We start from the raw sequence: 19,487 nt of genomic DNA, 5'->3' as shown, positions 1-19,487 counted from the left end.
TTTTTTAAAGGTGAATCTGTCGCTAAGCTTTAAAGCCTCCACCACAGCTTTAAAGCCTTTCAGTGGATCCTCACTGATGACATGTGAGGACCAGTTGCCCCAGCCTGGGCCCACCAGTGATGCCAGCCTTCACACCCAACCCCTGTGTATTCTGCCACTGGGGCCTCCTGGCTTTCTCTACCACTGGGCCTTTGCATGTTAGCCTAGTCTGGAAAAGTTCTTTCCCTCTTCGCCTAATTCAGCTCATCCAAACTTTAGCTCAGCTGTAGTATCATTTTTTCAGGCAAGGCTTCTCTTCCCTCCCCAAGTCAGATCCCTTTTGTTTTCTACTAGGTGCTAAGTGGCTCTTACATAGAACATAGCGGAAGTTTTGTGCTTATTAATGGGCCTACCCGCACTACTTTGGAAGCGTTATCAGGGCAAAGGCCACAGCCATGTTTCTCCGTGGGAACTGCAGGGCTGACTCAATTGTTTTCACACTTCAATTACATAAGCAACATCTGGGGTGCTTATTAAACACTTCACCGCCAGGTAGTGATTCAGTAGGAACAGAAGCCTAAGAACCTGCATTTTTACAAACACCAGGCCATGGGGTTAGAGGACTTCCCCCCACTATAAAAGATTCTAGAGACTTCAATTTTAGTTTCTTTTACTCCCCGTATTTGTCTATATTAAACATCCAAGATGTTTAACAGACTTACTATATACATGGTTGCTCTAAGGTAGTAAGGGTTAACTAAAGTGGGCTGGTTAAAAATTTGGAAGGCATAATTAGCACCTGGTTCCAATTATGTTGTTTCTGTAACCAGGAAACCGATAGCTCTCAACTCTGATTTCATTAGAATCCCTCCTGTCATACCCGACCCCCACCAATGCTCCACGGTCTCGGTGTTTTCTTGGTAATCTGGTAGAAAGCTATTAGGCACAGTTAGGATAGTGTTAAATGATGCCGAACACTTTCCACCTACAGAACTGCACGTCTACAATGACAAAGGCTAAAGCTGCCTCTAACTTTATCTTTAAATACATTTAGGAGACTTTTTTTTAATGTTCCATTACCAGCTGAAGTTCATTTGAAGTTATTTAACATCTAAAAACTGCCCTCAGCTCCCCCCACCCATTTCAGCCCACATCTGTTCTGTATCTGTGACGCTGTCAGCAAGTCAGGTTCTCACAGCCTTTGTCCCTCAGCACCTACTACACTGAGAGAATCTGGAGGACGTCCACTCCCGGTTCTGACTCTGGGTCCCCTCAAACATCAAGGCCTAGCTCTGCCTTCACCTCCTGCAGAAGAATGCTCATCTTAATAGATGGCTTTTTTGTTCAATTAATTTCTTATAGGCATCAGACCTACAAGCAATAAACATCCCATCAGTGAGTCCCTTCATACTGTCAAATAGTGACTAGCCTAACTCAGACCCTGGGTGCTCTATAAGCAATGGACAAATACTAATGTAACAGGCACAGACTGTTAAGACAGGCTCTCCTACGCATTTTATGCAGTGTATCAACTGTTTTGCAATGCTTTTATTTGACAGTTTTGCCAAACAGCCTTTCACGAAGTATTTTGAGGGAGCAGCAGAAAAGGAGGAGGGACATGAGGGGAAAAAAGCTCAGCTCACTTGTCTGCGCCACCAGCACACATTCAGGACCACGGTTTTTGGGGGTTTTTCCCCCCATTCACTTAAATGATATATTTGAAACTGAAAGTGCTGTCACAGGATAGGCGTTTGCCTTTGCATCTCCCACACAAATCTTGACGGTGGGGCCTTTTGGGGTCCACATGGCGAAGTTTCACTGGGCAGGAGCATCTAGTCTGTTTACAATTCTGAAAAAGATCAAAGTGAGACATGCAAACAGAAGATAAACCCTTGGTGATATCCTGGAACTTCAAACTTGTTTCTCTAGTCCATTCAAATACTAACTGAATGCACCTAAGCAAGGTTCTGTCTGCAAGGACAGGAATGGGAGGAACTGAGCGCTTCCGTCATGCACTCCTGCTCCCATTTTGCATAGGATTCGATTCTGAATTGTGAAGCTTCTTCTGAAGACGTTTAAGAGGAAATCTTTTCCTACCCTTGAAGCCAGGGTGGAGAGCCACCAGGTAGGAGAGAGGAGTCTGACAACAAAAGTGAAGGTGTGAGGCCAGGAGCTAGTAGCAGGCCCGTCACCTGTGGCTGACCTTGGCCCTCTCCCTGCTGCAAAGGACCTCAAGCTGAGGCAGAAGGCAGAACAACAGCTGCTGGGCCAAGAGCAGAGCTGTTAGTAAGTTCGATTTTGTCAGATTCCTCTCTACTTTAGATCTTGCTCTGCTCTCAGAGTCAAGGGCATTGATTAGGCAGTCTCAACTGGCAAGTCAAGGTCCACTAGCGGTGTGGTTTAACAGCCTAGTTCCTTCTTCCCTCTTTGATTATCACAGCCTGTTATCACAAGGCAGTGCTCAGTTAACAAGCAACCTGTTACCACTTAACCTGATAAAGCTGTGCAACTTAGGTTTACTTTAAAACAAATTCCTTCTGAACTAAGGCAAAACAGAAAACTTTTGAAAAACTCACATTTTTACTGAATACTTGTAACTTGGGTACGCGCTTCATGAAATGTATTTGCATAAAATAGTCAGCCTCTACTACCTCATTAAAAGTTATTCTGTTCTTTAAATTTACTCTCTCCTGAACTGGACTGAGTGTCAGGTAAAGCAAACATTCTTCTACATTGCAAATGAGACAACAGTCTCCAGAGATGTTCACACGACAAGAGCAGGTTTACAAGAGCAGGAGGAAACGAACATTGAGACCTGGCTTCCCAGTTGAGTATTATTTCTACAACTCCTTCCAGAAAGGAATCAAAACCTCAGGTCCCTGGGAATCTAGGCTCTCTTAGGATATATAGTCAAGAAACTATTCCTAAACCTTCTCATCACTATCTAGTTCACGCATAAAATGCAAATGTTCAGTTTACTTGGCAGGCGATATCCTCCACTCGGTAAGGGTTATAAGACTTCTGGCATGTTCGGCAAAACTGCTTGTAGTAAACCTGATGGGACAAAGGAAAAACTTAAAGTCCAAACCCTCCTGAACCTTCTGTCAGGATGATGCTGGTGACAGGGCCTTGCTTACCTTGTTAGTGCCTTGTACACACCACACATAGGCACTTTCCCAGCGGATATTGCAGTCCTTGCAGTGATAGTAGCCATACTTCTGCTCTAAGAACTGAGCGAAAGAAGAGCAGAGTTTAACCAACTTGCCATCTGAATCAGCCTTCATCTCAAGCAGCCTGGAAAGGATCTGATACTTAAAACTGACACTCTGCTTCAGATCATAGAGGAAAGTAGAATCAGGTTCAAGTTGGTCTCCACAAGGTAACAATTAGGAAAGCTAATAGCTTAATCAAGTATGGAATAGAAAAGCATGGGCCCACAGAAGTTTGTGTTCCACATTCACCTGATTCAAACAGCAGTTTACTAAGCAGGTGTTTTCCTGCAGACAGGCAAGGGGAAAGCCAAACATACAGGGTTCCTGAATCTTGGGATTCTAGAGGGAGGGTTTTTCTTTCTGTAAAATTTAAGGTCTGATCTTAGCACACACATATGAAGTAGTCAAAAGGAAGAAATAAGACTGCACCCTAAAATAATCCTTGAGTGAACACCTTTTAAAAAAAGCTCTTTATGTGGCTAATTAAGTTTCTACCAAATGGTGCTGAGAGTTGAAAATATGGATAAGCCATTAATGGTCATAAACAATATGAACAAAAGCAGTATTATCTTATTCTTTAAGTTATTCTCAGTAAGAAACAAGTTACAAACAGGTTTTTCAAGTTAGGTCTTTAGGATTGGAAGGAACTTTGGAAGACTCAGCATTTTCAGAGGTGAGTAAGCTGAAGTCCAGGAAGGTTAAAAGTTGAGTATCAACACAGTTTGGAGCAGTCATAAGGTGTACAAATCTGTTTCACTCTATTTGCTTCCCGGACTCCCACTAGATAGCCCTGAGGGCCTGGAGGAGACATCAGAAGGACTCCTCCAGGCCTCTTACTACTTCTCATGTCTTTCTCCTCCGCTGGGTTACAACCCCTCAGTGCGTTCCAGCTCTTTAGCGTTCAGGCAACTACCACACGGCCCTCCAGGCCTGCTGCTCTTGGACAGCACCGCACGCACGGCAGTGCGCATGCTCCAGCAGGACCATCAGATTTCCGAATAGGGGTGCGTCTTAAACGCAAGGTAAAATCCTGACCAGCACCCCAGTAAGTCAATGGTTACAGTTTCTAACACACTGAATTCAAAACTGAGAGTGGGATCCACGGGAATCGACTCTCCTGGCCAATAAGTTCACCTTCTCATGTTCTGAGACCCATCTTGGATCATCCAGTGTACATACAATGTATTTGCTGTATACAGCTGACTACACTCTGGCGGTCAGCAAATACTCTCGGAATAAGAATGTTAAGAGCTTTTCTACAGCCACCTCTGTGCAGCTGGAGTTCTACGATAATAGCAACAAACACACTACCCTCGATTTAATGCTGACGGAGATAGACTTCAGCAGCCACCGAAAGGCACCGAAGCGTGCCGGCGCGTAAAGGGAGCGCGCGCCTCCACATCTCGAGAGTAGCCGAGGGCGGGCACCCGGACGCGGATGGGAGCCCACACAACTCCGGGGATCCCCTGCCAGTTCCCGGGCCGACTCGGGTCTCACCTGGAAGCGCAGGCGCTCCTTGCCCGGCTGGGGGCTCCGGGGCGTCGATCTCTCACCAGCGGCGTCCGGGACCTTGGCAACGGGCGGGGGCTGCTCGCGGCTCACCGGTACTGCGGCCTGGGCCTCGTCCTCCTGAGGCTGCAGCCGCTGGGACACTTTGCTCGCCGACCCGTCTCCCTCCTCGGGGCCTCGGGGCCTCGCAGGGGGCGGCCCTCGCTCAGTCTCCGGCTCCCCGGGCCTCTGCTGGCCCGCCGCGGCCCCAGCCCCCTCCAGGAGGGTGGCTAGGCAGCGGGAGGTCACGGGCGAGTACACGGCCAAGGTGCGCAGGAAACGCACGCGCCGCGGGGCGCGGCTCGGCGGGCTGTCCTGCTCCGGGCCCCTGCGGGCGCGCTGCGGGGAGGCCGGGCAGCTGCCGCCCGCGTCCGCCGCGCCCTCGGGATCCGGACTCGGGCCGGACTCGCGGGCCCTGCGCCCCAGCGTCCGCCGCCCCAGCGAGCATTGCACCGAGACGTCGCGGCACGGGTTCACCTGCACCGCCGCATCCCGAGTGCTGACCCGGCGGGGGCCCACCTGCGACAGCAGGGCCATGAGCTGCGCGCGGTGGTAGCTGTGGACGTATTCGGCGGCCGCCAGCTGCCCGTGGCCCAGGAACGACGACGAGGCCGCGCCGTCAGAGGAGGGGGAAACGGGAGGGTAGCCCCCGCCCCGGGGTCGCCAGCCACCCTCGTCCGCCCCGCTTTTTCCTTTAGCAGCGGCGGCGGCGGCCGGGTAGAGGCAACGGTACGAGTAGAGGGCGCACGCCGGGTACAGGTAACCATCCAGGACGACGTCCCCCGGGGCAGCCATCAGCGTACCCCTGCCGCCTGCCCGCCGGCCCCGGCGCCCTAAATAGACGACCTCCCAGGGGCAGCCGGACGCGGGCCCCACCCCCGCGGCCAGCGCTGCGCTGGGGCAGCGCCCCACCCACACCCACCCCACCCCCGCACCCTTCCCGCCACCCGCTAGTGTCCTAGCTTCCTCGCCGAAGGGTTCCCTTCCCGACCTTGGTGTGGGAATATTCCACACCCGGAGGTCGGCACGAATATCCTTAAGATGATTTGCAAAGAAAGCTTTCTTTGCAATGCAGAACTGATCTGGAAGTGAACTTGCCCCAGGTGAAGAGGATACCCGCAGAACCATCCCCCGGATTAACCGAGCCAGGTGGTCGCCATTCCTCGGTTATTGTCTGCGCCGCCTCCGAAGTTGAGGCTAGGCTGGGTGCCTCTGGCTAGTGAGCAAAAATGCGAAGGTTTGGGGAGACTACTTGGGGTCTGATAACCTACGATCTCAGATTATATGTTATTTAATCATCTCAGAGTTGCTAAGAAATCTACGCATTGAACCCTTTCAGTAAGTGCATAGGGAAAGCACTCTAGGGCATCATATCTAGGCTAATTGTTTTCTCCCTTGGAGAACTTACTCCCTCCCCGCCTCCTCCGTCCCCCGCCCATCTCAAATGGTGACCAGGAGGTGCTGTTAAGTACCACCAGGGATTGCTCTTCTCTGAGGAGGATAGTCGTTCCACAGATTTTTTTGACCAAATAAACTTTGCAAAGGAAAACTGATTTAGACTGTGTTTACATAAACGCTGAAGATGGAACCAGTCCCCAGTTGAAAAGCAAATGCTTTGTTCACTAGAAAGATGTTGGCTGTTCATTACAAATAGATATCAGATCAAGTAACCAAATACATTAATGTAATTTTTCCCTGATTTGAAACAGGTTGGACAATGAGATATTATATTTGATTGTTTAATTGACCTGTTTGGGGATTTGTCTGAATACAGGTCAAATTTTAACAGTGTCAAGTATTTATAAACTGAGCAAGCACACTTTGTTTTAACAATTACATTCAACTCAATTATGCTTTACAAATATAGCATGTTTTTACTCATATAAGATAGTGCATCAAAATCCTACATTTCCAAGACCCTGTTTAACATATTTGAAACAGTCATAGAAATTGGTAATGGAGAAAACCAAAAAGCACACTTGTTCAGGCCATCAACCTAGCAGTCCCAGGTGCAAGTAATACATTACAACACTGATTTGTAATTTTTGTAAATGCTTGGTTGATATACCAGTGCAACCTTATGGTGGGTAGATCAAAATTGTTACATGTATAATGATGTGAACCAGTTGTTGTTCTCTATGTAAACCATAGACACCACCACAGACCATAAATATGAAGTAGTATTTCAGCAGGATAAACTCTCCTGTGTATCTCCATGTTTAGAGCGAAGTCTGAGTGGTTTCCATCATAATTAAATTATCTGCTTTCACTGTGCCATAGGACGTGTCTGCCATTTCCTCTTCTTTCAGTTTCTTATAAGAAATATCTGTATCTTCATCTTCTAGAGGATCTTGCTTGTGCAGTACTCCGCTTCCATACATTTTATATATTAAAACAAAAATCCCTGCTTCTGCAGACTGGAAAAGGGCATAAAGCAAGGGAAACATGTACATACTTCCTATGTTTTGTGGTGGAAATGCCAGTTTCAGGATGGCGGTACAGAGCTGCACATTTTGACTCCCTGTTTCCAGGCTCACTGTCCTCTTGCAGTTGGGCGGAAGATGGAAGAGAGTAGCTAAGCCGTAGCCTGAGGCATAGCCTGCCAAAGGCATAAAAATCGCTACCACGTAAACAGCTGCTGGAATATTGGCCAACAGTTCGGGTCCTAACATAGTGCCGGTCAATATGAAAAGGACCACCAGCGTCATTAGCAGAGACCAGAGGGAAATCTAGTAAAAGAAAATAGAGAAGCCATCAAAAATAATTTTTGGAACTTCCCTGGTGGTCCAGTGGTTAAGACTCCGCACTCCCAAAGCAGAGGGTATGGGTTCAGTCCCTGGTGGGGAAACTAAGGTGGTGCAATGCCAGCAGGGTATGCCCTAAAGACAACAATGATAAGATGGCTGCAGAGGAATTCAGACAACGGGACCCTGGACTCTTGGAAGAGGAGAGCCATCTAGTCTGATCTCCTACACAGAATGCAAAGTTTTTGACATTATTTTTGAGAATGGGTAGATCACCTCAGGAGGCATCCAGGCCATGTCAGATAGCTCTGTTTGGCGACCTGTCCTTATGTCTAGTGACAATGTGCCTTCTATAACTGCTAGCCCCTGTCTTGGATAGGCACTCAGGAGCCACACAGACCAGACAGACTACTCATCCTAATAACAGCCTACAAATGTTTAAAAAACAGTTATGAGGGGAAGGTTATTACTCCTCTCTGGGGGCAGATTGTCCCAGGTTTTCAGCCTCCATCCCATAACTGTTCTGGAGTCCCGATTTGTTTTGAGTGCTCAGTCCTGTCTGACTCTTTGCAGCCCCATGGATTGTAGCTCACCAGGCTCCTCTATCTGTGGGATTTTCCCAACAGGAATACTGTGTGTAGGTTGCCCTTTCCTCCTCCAAGGGATCCTCCGGACCCAGGGATCGAACCCACATCTCTTGCATCTCCTGCATTGGCAGGCAGATTCTTTACCACTAGCACTACCTAGAAAGCCCAACCGTTCTGAACATTTCTTTAATTTGTGAACGTGCCTCTTAAAAACAGGGTGGTTAGAACTGAGCCCAATATAACAGGTATAGTCTGATGAATGGAGTAGACAGATGGATATTACTTCCCCTGAACAGGACTCCATGTTTTCCATAAGAAATTAGTTCTGGTTTTACACAGAAGATAAAAGACTATTAATTTATGCAACTGAGCGTCCAATATTTTTAACTTTCAAAATACTTTATATCTCAGAGAACTGTTAGTAATACCCAACAATTACCAACTCAGATTAGGTTAGAGAAAAGAATGTAAACGTAAGATGTGAGGAATTCTTTGTAGTTCTGCAACTCCCTTCTTTTTATCTGTTGATGAGAAACCTCCCACCTGTCTCTAATGATTCTTAGGAATTATTATATATAATAGAAAGATTTTAGATACAAAACAATTGACTATAAAACAGTATGTCATCTTGATGTCTGACTGATACATTTCACTCATGAAAGACAGGCTTGTAAATAGTAAGATGGAAACCTAGAAATTCTTCTTGTTCTTCAGACTGGCAGTTTGTTTTTTTTCAGTGGGGCAGAGGGTTGGGTGGGTGTTTGTGAGGAAGAAAACAGTTCCAGAGCCATTTAAGTGTTGCTTCTGGCTTCACAGATATATGTGGGAAGATAATCCTTTGGAGTCTGTGGGATTGGCATATACTCTTTAAAAAATCATTCAAAATTTATCTGGGCTGGTCAAAAATCTATCCTAAAAAGGGTACTGAAATAAGATTATAAGATACCCATGCTACAAATGAACCAATCAAAACTTCTCTTATATTAAGTTTCAAAGTGTGTCTACATCAAAAGTTTTGACACGAAATCTGATTCTTTATTGTGAAAATAGTGGCTCTGAATCATTCCCTTTGTACCATTTTAAATCATTTAAATCATTTGACATTGAATACTCATTCTAAAGTGTTTGCAAAAGTATAAAAATATTATGAAGCAGATCTTATGAGTGTGCTAGTTAAGAAATAAGTCCAGCTTTAACTTTAAGCTACATAGTCTTATTGGATTGTCTGTTATTTAAATATATTTATCTATTTTTAGCATGGGAATAGGGTATTTGACTTTCTCTTAGAATTCCTAAGGTTTTATAGTAAATGCATCACATTAATACTATTAGCTTAATGATCAAACTTAGTAAGTTCTTAATGCTCTCAAAATGATCTATAGTATAATATGTTTAACATTAAAATATTTATGTTTACATGTACATATATATTTATTGGGCTTCCCTGGTGGCTCAGACAGTAAAGAATCCACCTGCAATTATTACATTCAAAGAATATATGTTTATTACAGAGCATTTTTTTTTTTACTCAAGGTTGAATATATGTACTGAAAAGAGCCCTCTATTTTTCATATTAAAGTTAGCCCCTCTGTCTAATCAGATTATTTTAATAAATAAAATAAGTAAAACACAAAAGATTGTCATCTTAATCTACATAATTTAAACATTAGGGTGAGACTTTTTCTCTTTGTTTTCTAAAGGAATTTGCATATACATTTTATAGTAATTAGTTATGTACTTTATTTAACTTCTTAAAATGAGAATCCTGTTCATGGTTTACTCTTACTTACTACTGTTTTTGAGTTTTCAAAGAAAGTTAATTTACAAATATTTAAATCTTTTTCCTCCAATCAATTATTTCAAAATCTCTACTACAAAAAGCATCACTTTTTAAAAATAAAGCAATATTGGAAATATAGCACAAAATAATAGAAATCTTATCCTTTCACTAGCTTTAGAAATCATATGATATATTGCAATGGAGAAGGAAAAAGAAACACAAGTTTAGTAATGGTAATATATTTTGCATTATTTACCCAGGACCTAATTTTATTTTGTGTATTCTATTATATTCCACAATGTAATTTTTGAATTATCTTTGGTCTTATTAGTGTAAAGTTACTTTTAGAAAACTAATAAAACATTTTAAAGGAATCTGCTAGAGTTTTTCAGAATTAGAGTTCCACTTTTAAAGAACAGAGTAATGCCTTTCTAAAATACTGCACAAATCCAATTAAAGTCATTTTATTTCACCTGCTTTGGTTTTTAGTAATATATGACTTCTGAGTGAAAAACATGTTGCCGTTTAATTGCCCTGTCATCTTTTTTCTTCATGATCTGTTTCCACCTATGGGTACTGATAGTTATCTGTATATTAATTAAAGCTGTTATTTTTGAAGTTCCAAAAGATGGGATGGAAGTTATCTTCCTGGCATAATTTTTTTAAGTTTATCCATGCAAGGGCTGCCCAGTCCTTTTCTTCCTCATCCTTCTTTTCCAAACTTCTCACCATTTCAGCCATGGGTCGGAGACCAAGGACCCTCTACGAATGTAAAGGAGGCAAAGGGAAGAGTGACCTTACCTTCACAATGTAGTCAGCCACCCGGCTGTATCTATAGCGAATGAAGACGCCTAAACCGATGGGGATGAGAGTGCTGCAGAGGGTCAGGATCACTGTCCCTATGGGTAGTAACTGCACCAGGGGAGTGTCGATCCAAGGCCGGCTGTAGATCCACAGGCACAGAGGCATCAAGACCAGGGCCAGGAGAGTGGAGGAGATGGTCATGATGATGCTGCAGGAAAGGGAATGGACAGGAGTTGGAACAGCTTTGAGCCAAAGAGCCTTGCTTGCACACTGGATAAAGGAGAAAGAGGGAGACTGCAAGCCCCCCAGTTTGAAGTCAGGGGTGAACCTGCTTCATCTCAGGGGAGCACCAAGAGAGCAGCATGTCTAAGCCCAGTTGAACTAGGAACTTCAGGTAAGAGATAAAAAAAATCTCAGGACTGTGGCTCTCTTTCTGCAGCCTACTGCACTGGTTACCCTCTGGATGATTGTGAGGGCAAGGAATATTTTTGTTATCTTTTCTAATCCTCCAAAGCACCCTGAGGGACATGGTAAAGCTGCCGGATACTACTTGTTGGACTGACCTCAATCACAACCTTATATATGAGATTACTTTCTTTATTGGAGACAATAGTCCTATTTTGCTTTTACATTTCGCGGGAGTCCTGGCTTCAGACTTCCCAGTTCCCTTTGTCTTCTGGGGCCCAGACCTGCACTGACAGTGTAACAGTCAGGGAGGGTGGGGAGAGAGCTGTAGATGAGACCCCCAGACCTCAGAGAACCTCTGCTCCCATCAAGATCTCCCCTCGAACCCTACCTCTTCTGCCTGTACATCACCCTCATCTCCAGTTTCTCTGCAGCTCTTCCGCACCTCATGCTAACCGCCTCTACTTCCTCCCTCCTTGGTCTTGAACCCGTGGCTGTAAACGCGGTTGACGGCGATTAGATAGCCGCCCAAGGGACCGTAAGCAGCTCCGTACCTGAGGTTCATGTCGCCGTCCACGAGCAGGGACATGAGGTTGGAGAGATTCCCGCCGGGACAGCAGCCACATAGGAGCACCGCCACGGCGGCCGAGCCGTCCAGGGAGAAGGCTAGCGCCAGCAAGAAGGCCAGCAGCGGCAGGAAGCCGAACTGGCAGAGCGCGGCCAGCAGCGCGCCCACCGGCCGGCGGACGTGAGCCCCGAAATGGTTCCCGTCCACCGTGCAGCCCAGGCCCAGCATGGTGATGCACAGGGCGGCGCCCACCAACACGTTCAGCCCGTGGTTCAGCGGCGTGTCCCAGAACGCGGGCTCGTGGGCCGCCTCGGGCCGAGCGAACAGGGTCGGGCTTGGGCCACCCGCGCCGCCCGCGAAGCTGCCGGCCGTCGGCGCCGGGGTCGGAGTGGGGCCGGGGCTGAAACTGACTCCGGGCCCGGGTGCCACACTGAGCACGGGGCCGGGGCCGGCGCTGGAGGCCGGTCCGAGGGGTGCGTCCGGGCCGGGACTCAGGCTGCTAGCGGTGGGCGACAAGGTGTAATTGTCCGGAAGCAGCGTGGACGGGCCGAAGAGCTGGGTGGCGTTGTCGCTGCCGAAGAGCAGGGTGGCGTTGTCGGTACCGAAGAGCAGGGTGGCGTTGTCGGTGCTGTCCATGGCTCTGTCGGGGGAGGCAGCGGGTCTGGCTCTTGCCTGCCCTGCGGACGTCTCTCCCCTCCCGCCGCGCGGGCCTCCCTGCTCCTTCGATCGCCACCGCCGTCCGTCTGTCTGTCCGCCCGTCCGCAGCTGCCAAACGGGACTCAGTTGCAAGGCTCTGCTGCGTGCGGCTGACGTCTGGGGCGGCCGGTTGGTCCTCGGCTGTGGTGGGGCGGAGTGGGCGGCGGGGGTTGGGGGGAGATTGGCCGGCGCCCGCTGGCTGGCACTTAAGAAAGCGCGGCCCCCGAGGGTGAACCCAATCGCTGGGCCCCCCGCGCCAGCAGGCCCCGCCTTCGCCGGCCGAGTCCCTCCTTTTAATCACCAGTAAGTGGTTCTGTAAGAGTGTAGCCAGGGGCGGAACATAGACCTGACAAAGGACAACAAGAAGAAAAAAACCGTGCCTGGCTGCTGATCAAGTTCTCTGATGGGCTCTGACTCTTTCATAATGAAATCTGGACATCCAGACACATGAGAGAGAGAGAAAGCTGGTCTGTGCACGCACATACATCATATAGACTGTTCAAAGCGCCTGCAACACCGAGTGTTGCGAGGGATGCTTGACTTCATAGGAATGGCTCTCTGGTAGCAAGACACAATACTTGTGTTCTGACAACGTAGAAAGTAATAAAATATATTGGTGGGGGTTGAGTCAGGTCTTGTGCAAGTGCGTATGAATTATTTCATTTTATTTTCTCTCAGCAGAGCCTTGGGAGAGATCCTGTTAGCTCGATTTTTCCACACCAGGAATCCGAGGCACAGGGAAATAGCCTCATCAGTTAAATCCACAAGCACCTGACTCAGTGTTCATCGGGATATGGTGTTAAAGCACTGCAAGGGAAGAGCTCTGCTAAGAAAAGTCTCCGTGAAAAATGTATGTTTGGGAATTTTTGGCAGATGGGGAAAGGCTACTTCAGTGGTCATAGATTTATGGAGTGATTTGAGTATAGCCCAGGCTTTAGGATTAAAGAACTGAACAGAAATAAAGTGGTGAGTTTCCCTGCTTCAGCCAGGTTTATCCAGAAAACAAATCAAATGCAGAGTTCTTGGGAGTGTTGACTTAACAACTTTATGTGAGTCCCTGGGTGCATCTGCAAAGGAAAGGGACCTCCCTGCATATCAAGAAGCCATGGAGAAGGCAGCTGGCTGACTGAAGTGACTATAACCTGATAGCCAGTTGAGCTGTGAAAGCCAATAGCAGGGATTTCTAGGCTGAAGTCTTAGTTCAGGTTCAGTCTGTATGGAGCCAAGATCCTAGAGTGAATTCTTCCTCCTGGAAACTTGTCTCTATCCCATTTTCTACATCAGAGGAGACTGGGTGACTTCCATTTCCCAATGGTGCACTGAGTTCTTATGTTTATATTTCAGTTCATTTCAGTCGCTCAGTTGTGTCCAAATCTTTGCAATGCCATGGACTGCAGCACACCAGGCTTCCCTGTCCTTCACCATCTCCAGGAGCTTGCTCAAACTCATGTCCATCGAGTTGGTGATGCCATCTAACCATCTCATCCTCTGTCATCCCCTTCTCCACCTGCCTTCAATCTTTCCCAACATTAAGGTCTTTTTCAATGAGTTAGCTCTTCGCATCATGTGGCCAAAGTATTGGAGCTTCAGCATCAGTCCTTCCAATGAACATTCAGCACTGATTTCCTTTAGAATTGACTGTTTCGATTTCCTTGCATCAATTCTTCAGCACTCATCTTTCTTTATGGTCCAACTTTCACATCCATACATGACTACTGGAAAAACCATAGTTTTGACTAGATGGACCTTTGTTGGCAAAGTAATGTCAGCTTTTTCATATGCTGTCTAGGTTGGTCATAGTTTTCTTCTGAGGAGCAAGCATCTTTTAATTTTATGGCTGCAGTCACCATCTGCAGTGATTTTGGAGGCCAAGAAAATAAAGTTTGTCACTGTTTGCATTGTTTACCCATCTATTTGCCATGAAGTAATGAGACCAGATGCCATGATCTTAGTATTTTTTGAATGCTGAGTTTTAAATCAGCTTTTTCACTCTCCTCTTTCACTTTCATCAAGAGACTCTTTAGTTTCTCTTTGGTTTCTGTCATAAGGGTGGTGTCATCTGCATATCTGCTGCTGCTGCTGCTGCTAAGTCACTTCATTCTTGTCCAACTCTGTGCGACCCCATAGATGGCTCACCAGGCTCCTCCATCCATGGGATTTTCCAGGCGAGAGTACTGGAGTGGGTTGCCATTGCCTTCTCCGTCTGCATATCTGAGGTTATTGCTATTTCTCCTGGCAATCCTAATTCCAGCTTGTGCTTCATCCAGCCTGGCATTTCCCATGATGTACTCTGCATAGAAGTTAAATAAGCAGGGTGACAATATACAGCCTTGATGTACTCCTTTCCGACTTTGGAACCAGCCTGTTGTTCCATGTCTGGTTCTAACTATTGCTTCTTGACCTGCATACAGATTTCTCAGGAGGAAGGTAAGGAGGTCTGGTAGTCCCATCTCTTTAAGAATTTTCCACAGTTTGTTGTGATCCACACAATCAAAGGCTTTGGCATAGTCAATAAAGCAGAAATAGATGTTTTTTTTTAGAACTCTCTTGCTTTTTTGATGATCCAATTGATGCTGGCAATTTGATCTCTCGTTCCTCTGCTTTTTCTAAATCCAGCTTGAACATCTGGAAGATCTCTATTTACGTGCTGTTGAAGCCTGGCTTGGAAAATTGGGGGCATTACTTTGCTAGTGTGTGAGATGAGTGCAACTGTGCTGTAGTTTGAGCATTCTTTGGCATTGCCTTTCTTTGGGATTGGAATGAAAACTGACCTTTTCCAGTCCTGTGACCACTGCTGAGTTTTCCAAATTTGCTGGTATACTGAGTGCAGCAAAGGTCCATCTAGTCAAGGTTATGGTTTTTCCAGTGGTCATGTATGGATGTGAGAGTTGGACTATAATGAAAGCTGAGTGCCAAAGAATTGATGCTTTTGAACTGTGGTGTTAGAGAAGACTCTTGAGAGACCCTTGGGGTGCAAGGAGTTCCAACCAGTCCGTACTAAAGGAGATCATTTCTGGATGTTCATTGGAAGGACTGATGTTGAAGCTGAAACTCCAATACTTTGGCCACCTGCTGCAAAGAGCTGACTCATTGGAAAAGACCCTGATGCTGGGAAAGATTAGAGGCAGGAGGAGAAGGGGACGACAGAGGATGAGATGGTTGGATGGCATCACTGACTCAATGGACATGGGTTTGGGTGTACTCCAGGAGTTGGTGATGGAAAGGGAGGCTTGGCGTGCTGCGGTTCATGGGGTCGCAAAGAGTTGGACATGACTGAGCAACTGAACTGAACTGAACTCAGTACAGTACTTTCACAGCATCATCTTTTAGGATTTGAAATAGCTCAGCTGGAATTCCATCACCTCCACTACCTTTGTACATAGTGATGCTTCCTAAAACCTACTTGACCTCGCACTCCAGGATGTCTGGCTCTAGGTGAGTGATCACACCATGGTGGTTATCTAGGTCATTAAGATCTTTTCTGTATAGTTCTTCTGAGTGTTCGTCCCACCTCTTACTATTTTCTGTTGTTAGGTCCATACTGTCTCTGTCCTTAATTGTGCATCTTTGCATGAAATATTCCCTTGGTGTCTCTAATTTTCTTGAAGCAATCTCTAGCCTTTCCCATTCTATTGTTTTCCTCTATTTCTTTGCATTGATCACTTAGGAAGGTTTTCTTATCTCTCCTTGCTATTCCTTGGAACTCTGCATCCAAATGGATATATCTTTCCTTTTCTCCTTTGCCTTTTGAAAATATAAATATGTTTATATTTTCTCTTCCTCAAATCTTGTGAAAATGGAAGAGATTATGACAAATATGGGGCTTCCCAGGTGGCGCTAGTGGTAAAAATCCTACCTGCCAATGCCAGAGACATAAGAGAGGCAGGTTCGATCTCTGGGTGGGGAAGATCCCCTGGAAGAGGCAACCCACTCCTCCACTTCAATAATCTTGCCTGGAGAGTCCCATGGACAGAGGAGATCGGCAGGCTGCTATCCATAGAGTCACAAATAGCCCGACACAACTGAAGCGACTTAGCACGCGCATACACACACACATAACAAATATGATTAAGTTCATGGCATATTACACTCTTTATCACAAATAATTTATTTCCTCTCCATTAGACCATAAATCCACAAGAGCAGTGCTTCTGCAAGCATTTAGGAAAATAATATACCCTCAAACTGTCCCCAGATAGTAAACCTAAAAAAAACAATGCCATAACATCTGTAGAGCTTTGAAGGAAGTAGAATGTGACCAAAAAAATTCCAAGTTTTCATTTTGGCTTATGTGCAAATAAACAAACAAACAAAAATGCCACCCAAATACTTCAGTTAAGTGACTAGGAGACATATGAACAAACAGACAAGATAAGGAGGAGGCACTGTGGAACCTTTACATTCTTGAAACCACAGGAAAAGATAAGCCAAGAACACAAATGGCAGAGAGTGAGCTGAAGCCTGACTCTGCAGACACCACTCCAATTTGTGCTAATGGTATTAAAATCCACAATCAAATTAAATAAGCAGTAACTAGAGGCAGGCCAACCCATCCAACTAACTCCTCTTGGGAACTGGGGAGGGATATGGGAGAGAATTTTTGCAGTGGATGAAGAGTGAAAAGCAGAAGAGATGGGTTGGGTTGTAAATCAGCAGGAGGATCATGCTAAACCTGCAGCCTCAAGGATTTCTTGGGGAATGCACACCTGTCGTCTCTCCTGCTTGTGTGGTTGTTGTAAAGAAAGCATATGCTCTTGCCTCCCCTCTTCCTTCTGATCTTTTTCACTATTTAGGAAAAACCCTAGGATTAGGAAAAGAGAGCTCGCTCTCCAGGTGCAGTGATAATGGCAGGCTGCTGTGGGTCACTGAACATCCTCTATTGCCCTACCTTTTACTCTTACTGCTGCCAAAGAGAGTCTGGCCCACCCAAAAGGGAGAAAATACATAGATGGGAAAGATGACACCATAGGTGGAAAATGCCAGCTGGGGGAAAATAAATTTTGAGCCTTCTTACATACCATACACCCAAATTAATTCCACATGGATTAAAGAGTTAATATGAATAACAATAATGGAACAAAATTTCTGGAGAAAAATATTAGCTAGTATTTATCTCATCTTTGGATAGGGAAAATGTTCCTAAGCAAAAAAGTAACAGAAAAAATCATAATGGGAAACTCAACAGCTAGGATGCCATAAAAATTTTAAACTTTGTTATAGTCAAAAAAGCATTGAAAAATTAAAAGCAAATTACAAAATAAGAAAAAATATTAGCAACTTTTATAAAACCAAGAGCTAATATTAATTTAATAAAACAGTTTTATAAATTAACAAGAACAAACAATACAATAGGAAAAAAAGCACAAATGCTATGAATAGATATACAAGATCATACAACGAAAAGACCAAAGAAATTAAACTGAACCAATTAGATGCCGTTATCCTCAATGGTGAAAAATTGAAAGCATTTCCCCTAAAGTCAGGAACAAGACAAGGGTACCCACTTTCACCACTACTATTCAACATAGTTCTGGAAGTTTTGGCCACAGCAATCAGAGAAGAAAAAGAAATAAAAGGAATCCAAGTTGGAAAGGAAGAAGTAAAACTCTCACTATTTGCAGATGACATGATCCTCTAAATAGAAAACCCTAAAGACTCCACCAGAAAATTACTAGAGCTCATCAATGAATATAGTAAAGTGGCAGGATATGAAATCAACACACCAAAATCCCTTGCATTCCTATACACTAATAATGAGAAAATAGAAAAAGAAATTAAGGAAGCAATTCCATTCACCATTGCAACAAAAAGAATAAAATGCTTAGGAATATATCTACCTAAAGAAACTAAAGACCTATATATAGAAAACTATAAAACACTGGTGAAAGACATCAAAGAGGACACTAACAGATGGAGAAATATACCATGTTCATGGATTGGAAGAATCAATATAGTGAAAATGAGTATACTACCCAAAGCAATCTATAGATTCAATGCAATCCCTATCAAGCTACCAATGGTATTTTTCACAGAGCTAGAACAAATAATTTCACAATTTGTATGGAAATACAAAAAAACCTCAAATAGCCAAAGCAATCTTGAGAAAGAAGAATGGAACTGGAGGAATTAACCTGCCTGACTTCAGGCTCTACTACAAAGCCACAGTCATCAAGACAGTATGGTACTGGCACAAAGACAGAAATATAGATCAATGGAACAAAATAGAAAGCCCAGAGATAAATCCACATACCTATGGACACCTTATCTTTGACAAAGGAGGCAAGAATATACAATGGATTAAAGACAATCTCTTTAACAAGTGGTGCTGGGAAAACTGGTCAACCACTTGTAAAAGAATGAAACTAGAACACTTTCTAACACCATACACAAAAATAAACTCAAAATGGATTAAAGATCTAAACATAAGACCAGAAACTATAAAACTCCTAGAGGAGAACATAGGCAAAACACTCTCCGACATAAATCACAGCAGGATCCTCTATGACCCACCTCCCAGAATATTGGAAATAAAAGCAAAAATAAACAAATGGGACCTAATTAAAATTAAAAGCTTCTACACAACAAAGGAAACTATAAACAAGGTGAAAAGACAGCCTTCGGAATGGGAGAAAATAATAGCAAATGAAGCAACTGACAAACAACTAATCTCAAAAATATTCAAGCAACTCCTGCAGCTCAATTCCAGAAAAATAAATGACCCAATCAAAAAATGGGCCAAAGAACTAAATATACATTTCTCCAAAGAAGACATACAGATGGCTAACAAACACATGAAAAGATGTTCAACATCACTCATTATCAGAGAAATGCAAATCAAAACCACAATGAGGTACCATTTGATGCCAGTCAGAATGACTGCTATCCAAAAGTCTACAAGCAATAAATGCTGGAGAGGGTGTGCAGAAAAGGGAACCCTCTTACACTGTTGGTGGGAATGCAAACTAGTACAGCCACTATGGAGAACAGTGTCGAGATTCCTTTAAAAACTGGAAATAGAACTGCCTTATGACCCAGCAATCCCACTGCTGGGCATACACACGGAGGAAACCAGAATTGAAAGAGACACATGTACCCCAATGTTCATCACAGGACTGTTTATAATAGCCAGGACGTGGAAGCAACCTAGATATCCATCAGCAGATG

At 44.8% G+C, this 19,487-nt stretch overlaps 2 protein-coding genes across 2 annotated transcripts; both read right to left on the bottom strand.

Annotated features, from left to right (window-relative positions):
- Window positions 1-1,519: 1,519 nt before the first annotated feature.
- On the bottom strand, window positions 1,520-5,534 carry ZAR1 (zygote arrest 1). Its single transcript, XM_040238166.1, has 4 exons — window positions 4,689-5,534; window positions 3,117-3,209; window positions 2,959-3,033; window positions 1,520-1,828 (listed from the first exon to the last, which is right to left on the bottom strand). Exons 1-4 carry the CDS (start codon window positions 5,532-5,534, stop codon window positions 1,685-1,687), a joined length of 1,158 nt encoding a protein of 385 aa, XP_040094100.1. The 3' UTR covers window positions 1,520-1,684.
- A 755-nt stretch (window positions 5,535-6,289) lies between these two features.
- Window positions 6,290-12,317, bottom strand: SLC10A4 (solute carrier family 10 member 4). The gene is made up of 3 exons (XM_040238165.1): window positions 11,614-12,317; window positions 10,652-10,862; window positions 6,290-7,468 (listed from the first exon to the last, which is right to left on the bottom strand). The coding sequence occupies exons 1-3, from the start codon at window positions 12,261-12,263 to the stop codon at window positions 6,959-6,961; spliced, it is 1,371 nt and encodes a 456-aa protein (XP_040094099.1). The 5' UTR covers window positions 12,264-12,317; the 3' UTR covers window positions 6,290-6,958.
- Between the last annotated feature and the right edge of the window lie 7,170 nt (window positions 12,318-19,487).

The sequence above is a fragment of the Oryx dammah genome, unplaced genomic scaffold, assembly GCF_014754425.2.
Source record: "Oryx dammah isolate SB20612 unplaced genomic scaffold, SCBI_Odam_1.1 HiC_scaffold_3, whole genome shotgun sequence".
In the NCBI taxonomy this organism is placed as follows: domain Eukaryota; kingdom Metazoa; phylum Chordata; class Mammalia; order Artiodactyla; family Bovidae; genus Oryx; species Oryx dammah.
Note: the sequence above shows the minus strand (reverse complement) of the source record. Positions and strands in the feature narration are given on the sequence as shown.

What these genes read in the sequence shown, in the direction of transcription:
- ZAR1 (XM_040238166.1), bottom strand. Translation starts at nt 5,534, where the DNA reads ATGGCTGCCCCGGGGGACGTCGTCCTGGATGGTTACCTGTACCCGGCG. An exon ending in AGGAGCGCCTGCGCTTCCAG is followed by an intron (nt 3,210 to 4,688) that starts GTGAGACCCGAG and finishes TCTTTCGCTCAG; the next exon opens with TTCTTAGAGCAGAAGTATGG. An exon ending in TGGAGGATATCGCCTGCCAA is followed by an intron (nt 1,829 to 2,958) that starts GTAAACTGAACA and finishes GATCTTTTTCAG; the next exon opens with AATTGTAAACAGACTAGATG.
- SLC10A4 (XM_040238165.1), bottom strand. Translation starts at nt 12,263, where the DNA reads ATGGACAGCACCGACAACGCCACCCTGCTCTTCGGTACCGACAACGCC. An exon ending in GACGGCGACATGAACCTCAG is followed by an intron (nt 10,863 to 11,613) that starts GTACGGAGCTGC and finishes CCTTTCCTGCAG; the next exon opens with CATCATCATGACCATCTCCT. An exon ending in TGGCTGACTACATTGTGAAG is followed by an intron (nt 7,469 to 10,651) that starts GTAAGGTCACTC and finishes TTCTTTTACTAG; the next exon opens with ATTTCCCTCTGGTCTCTGCT.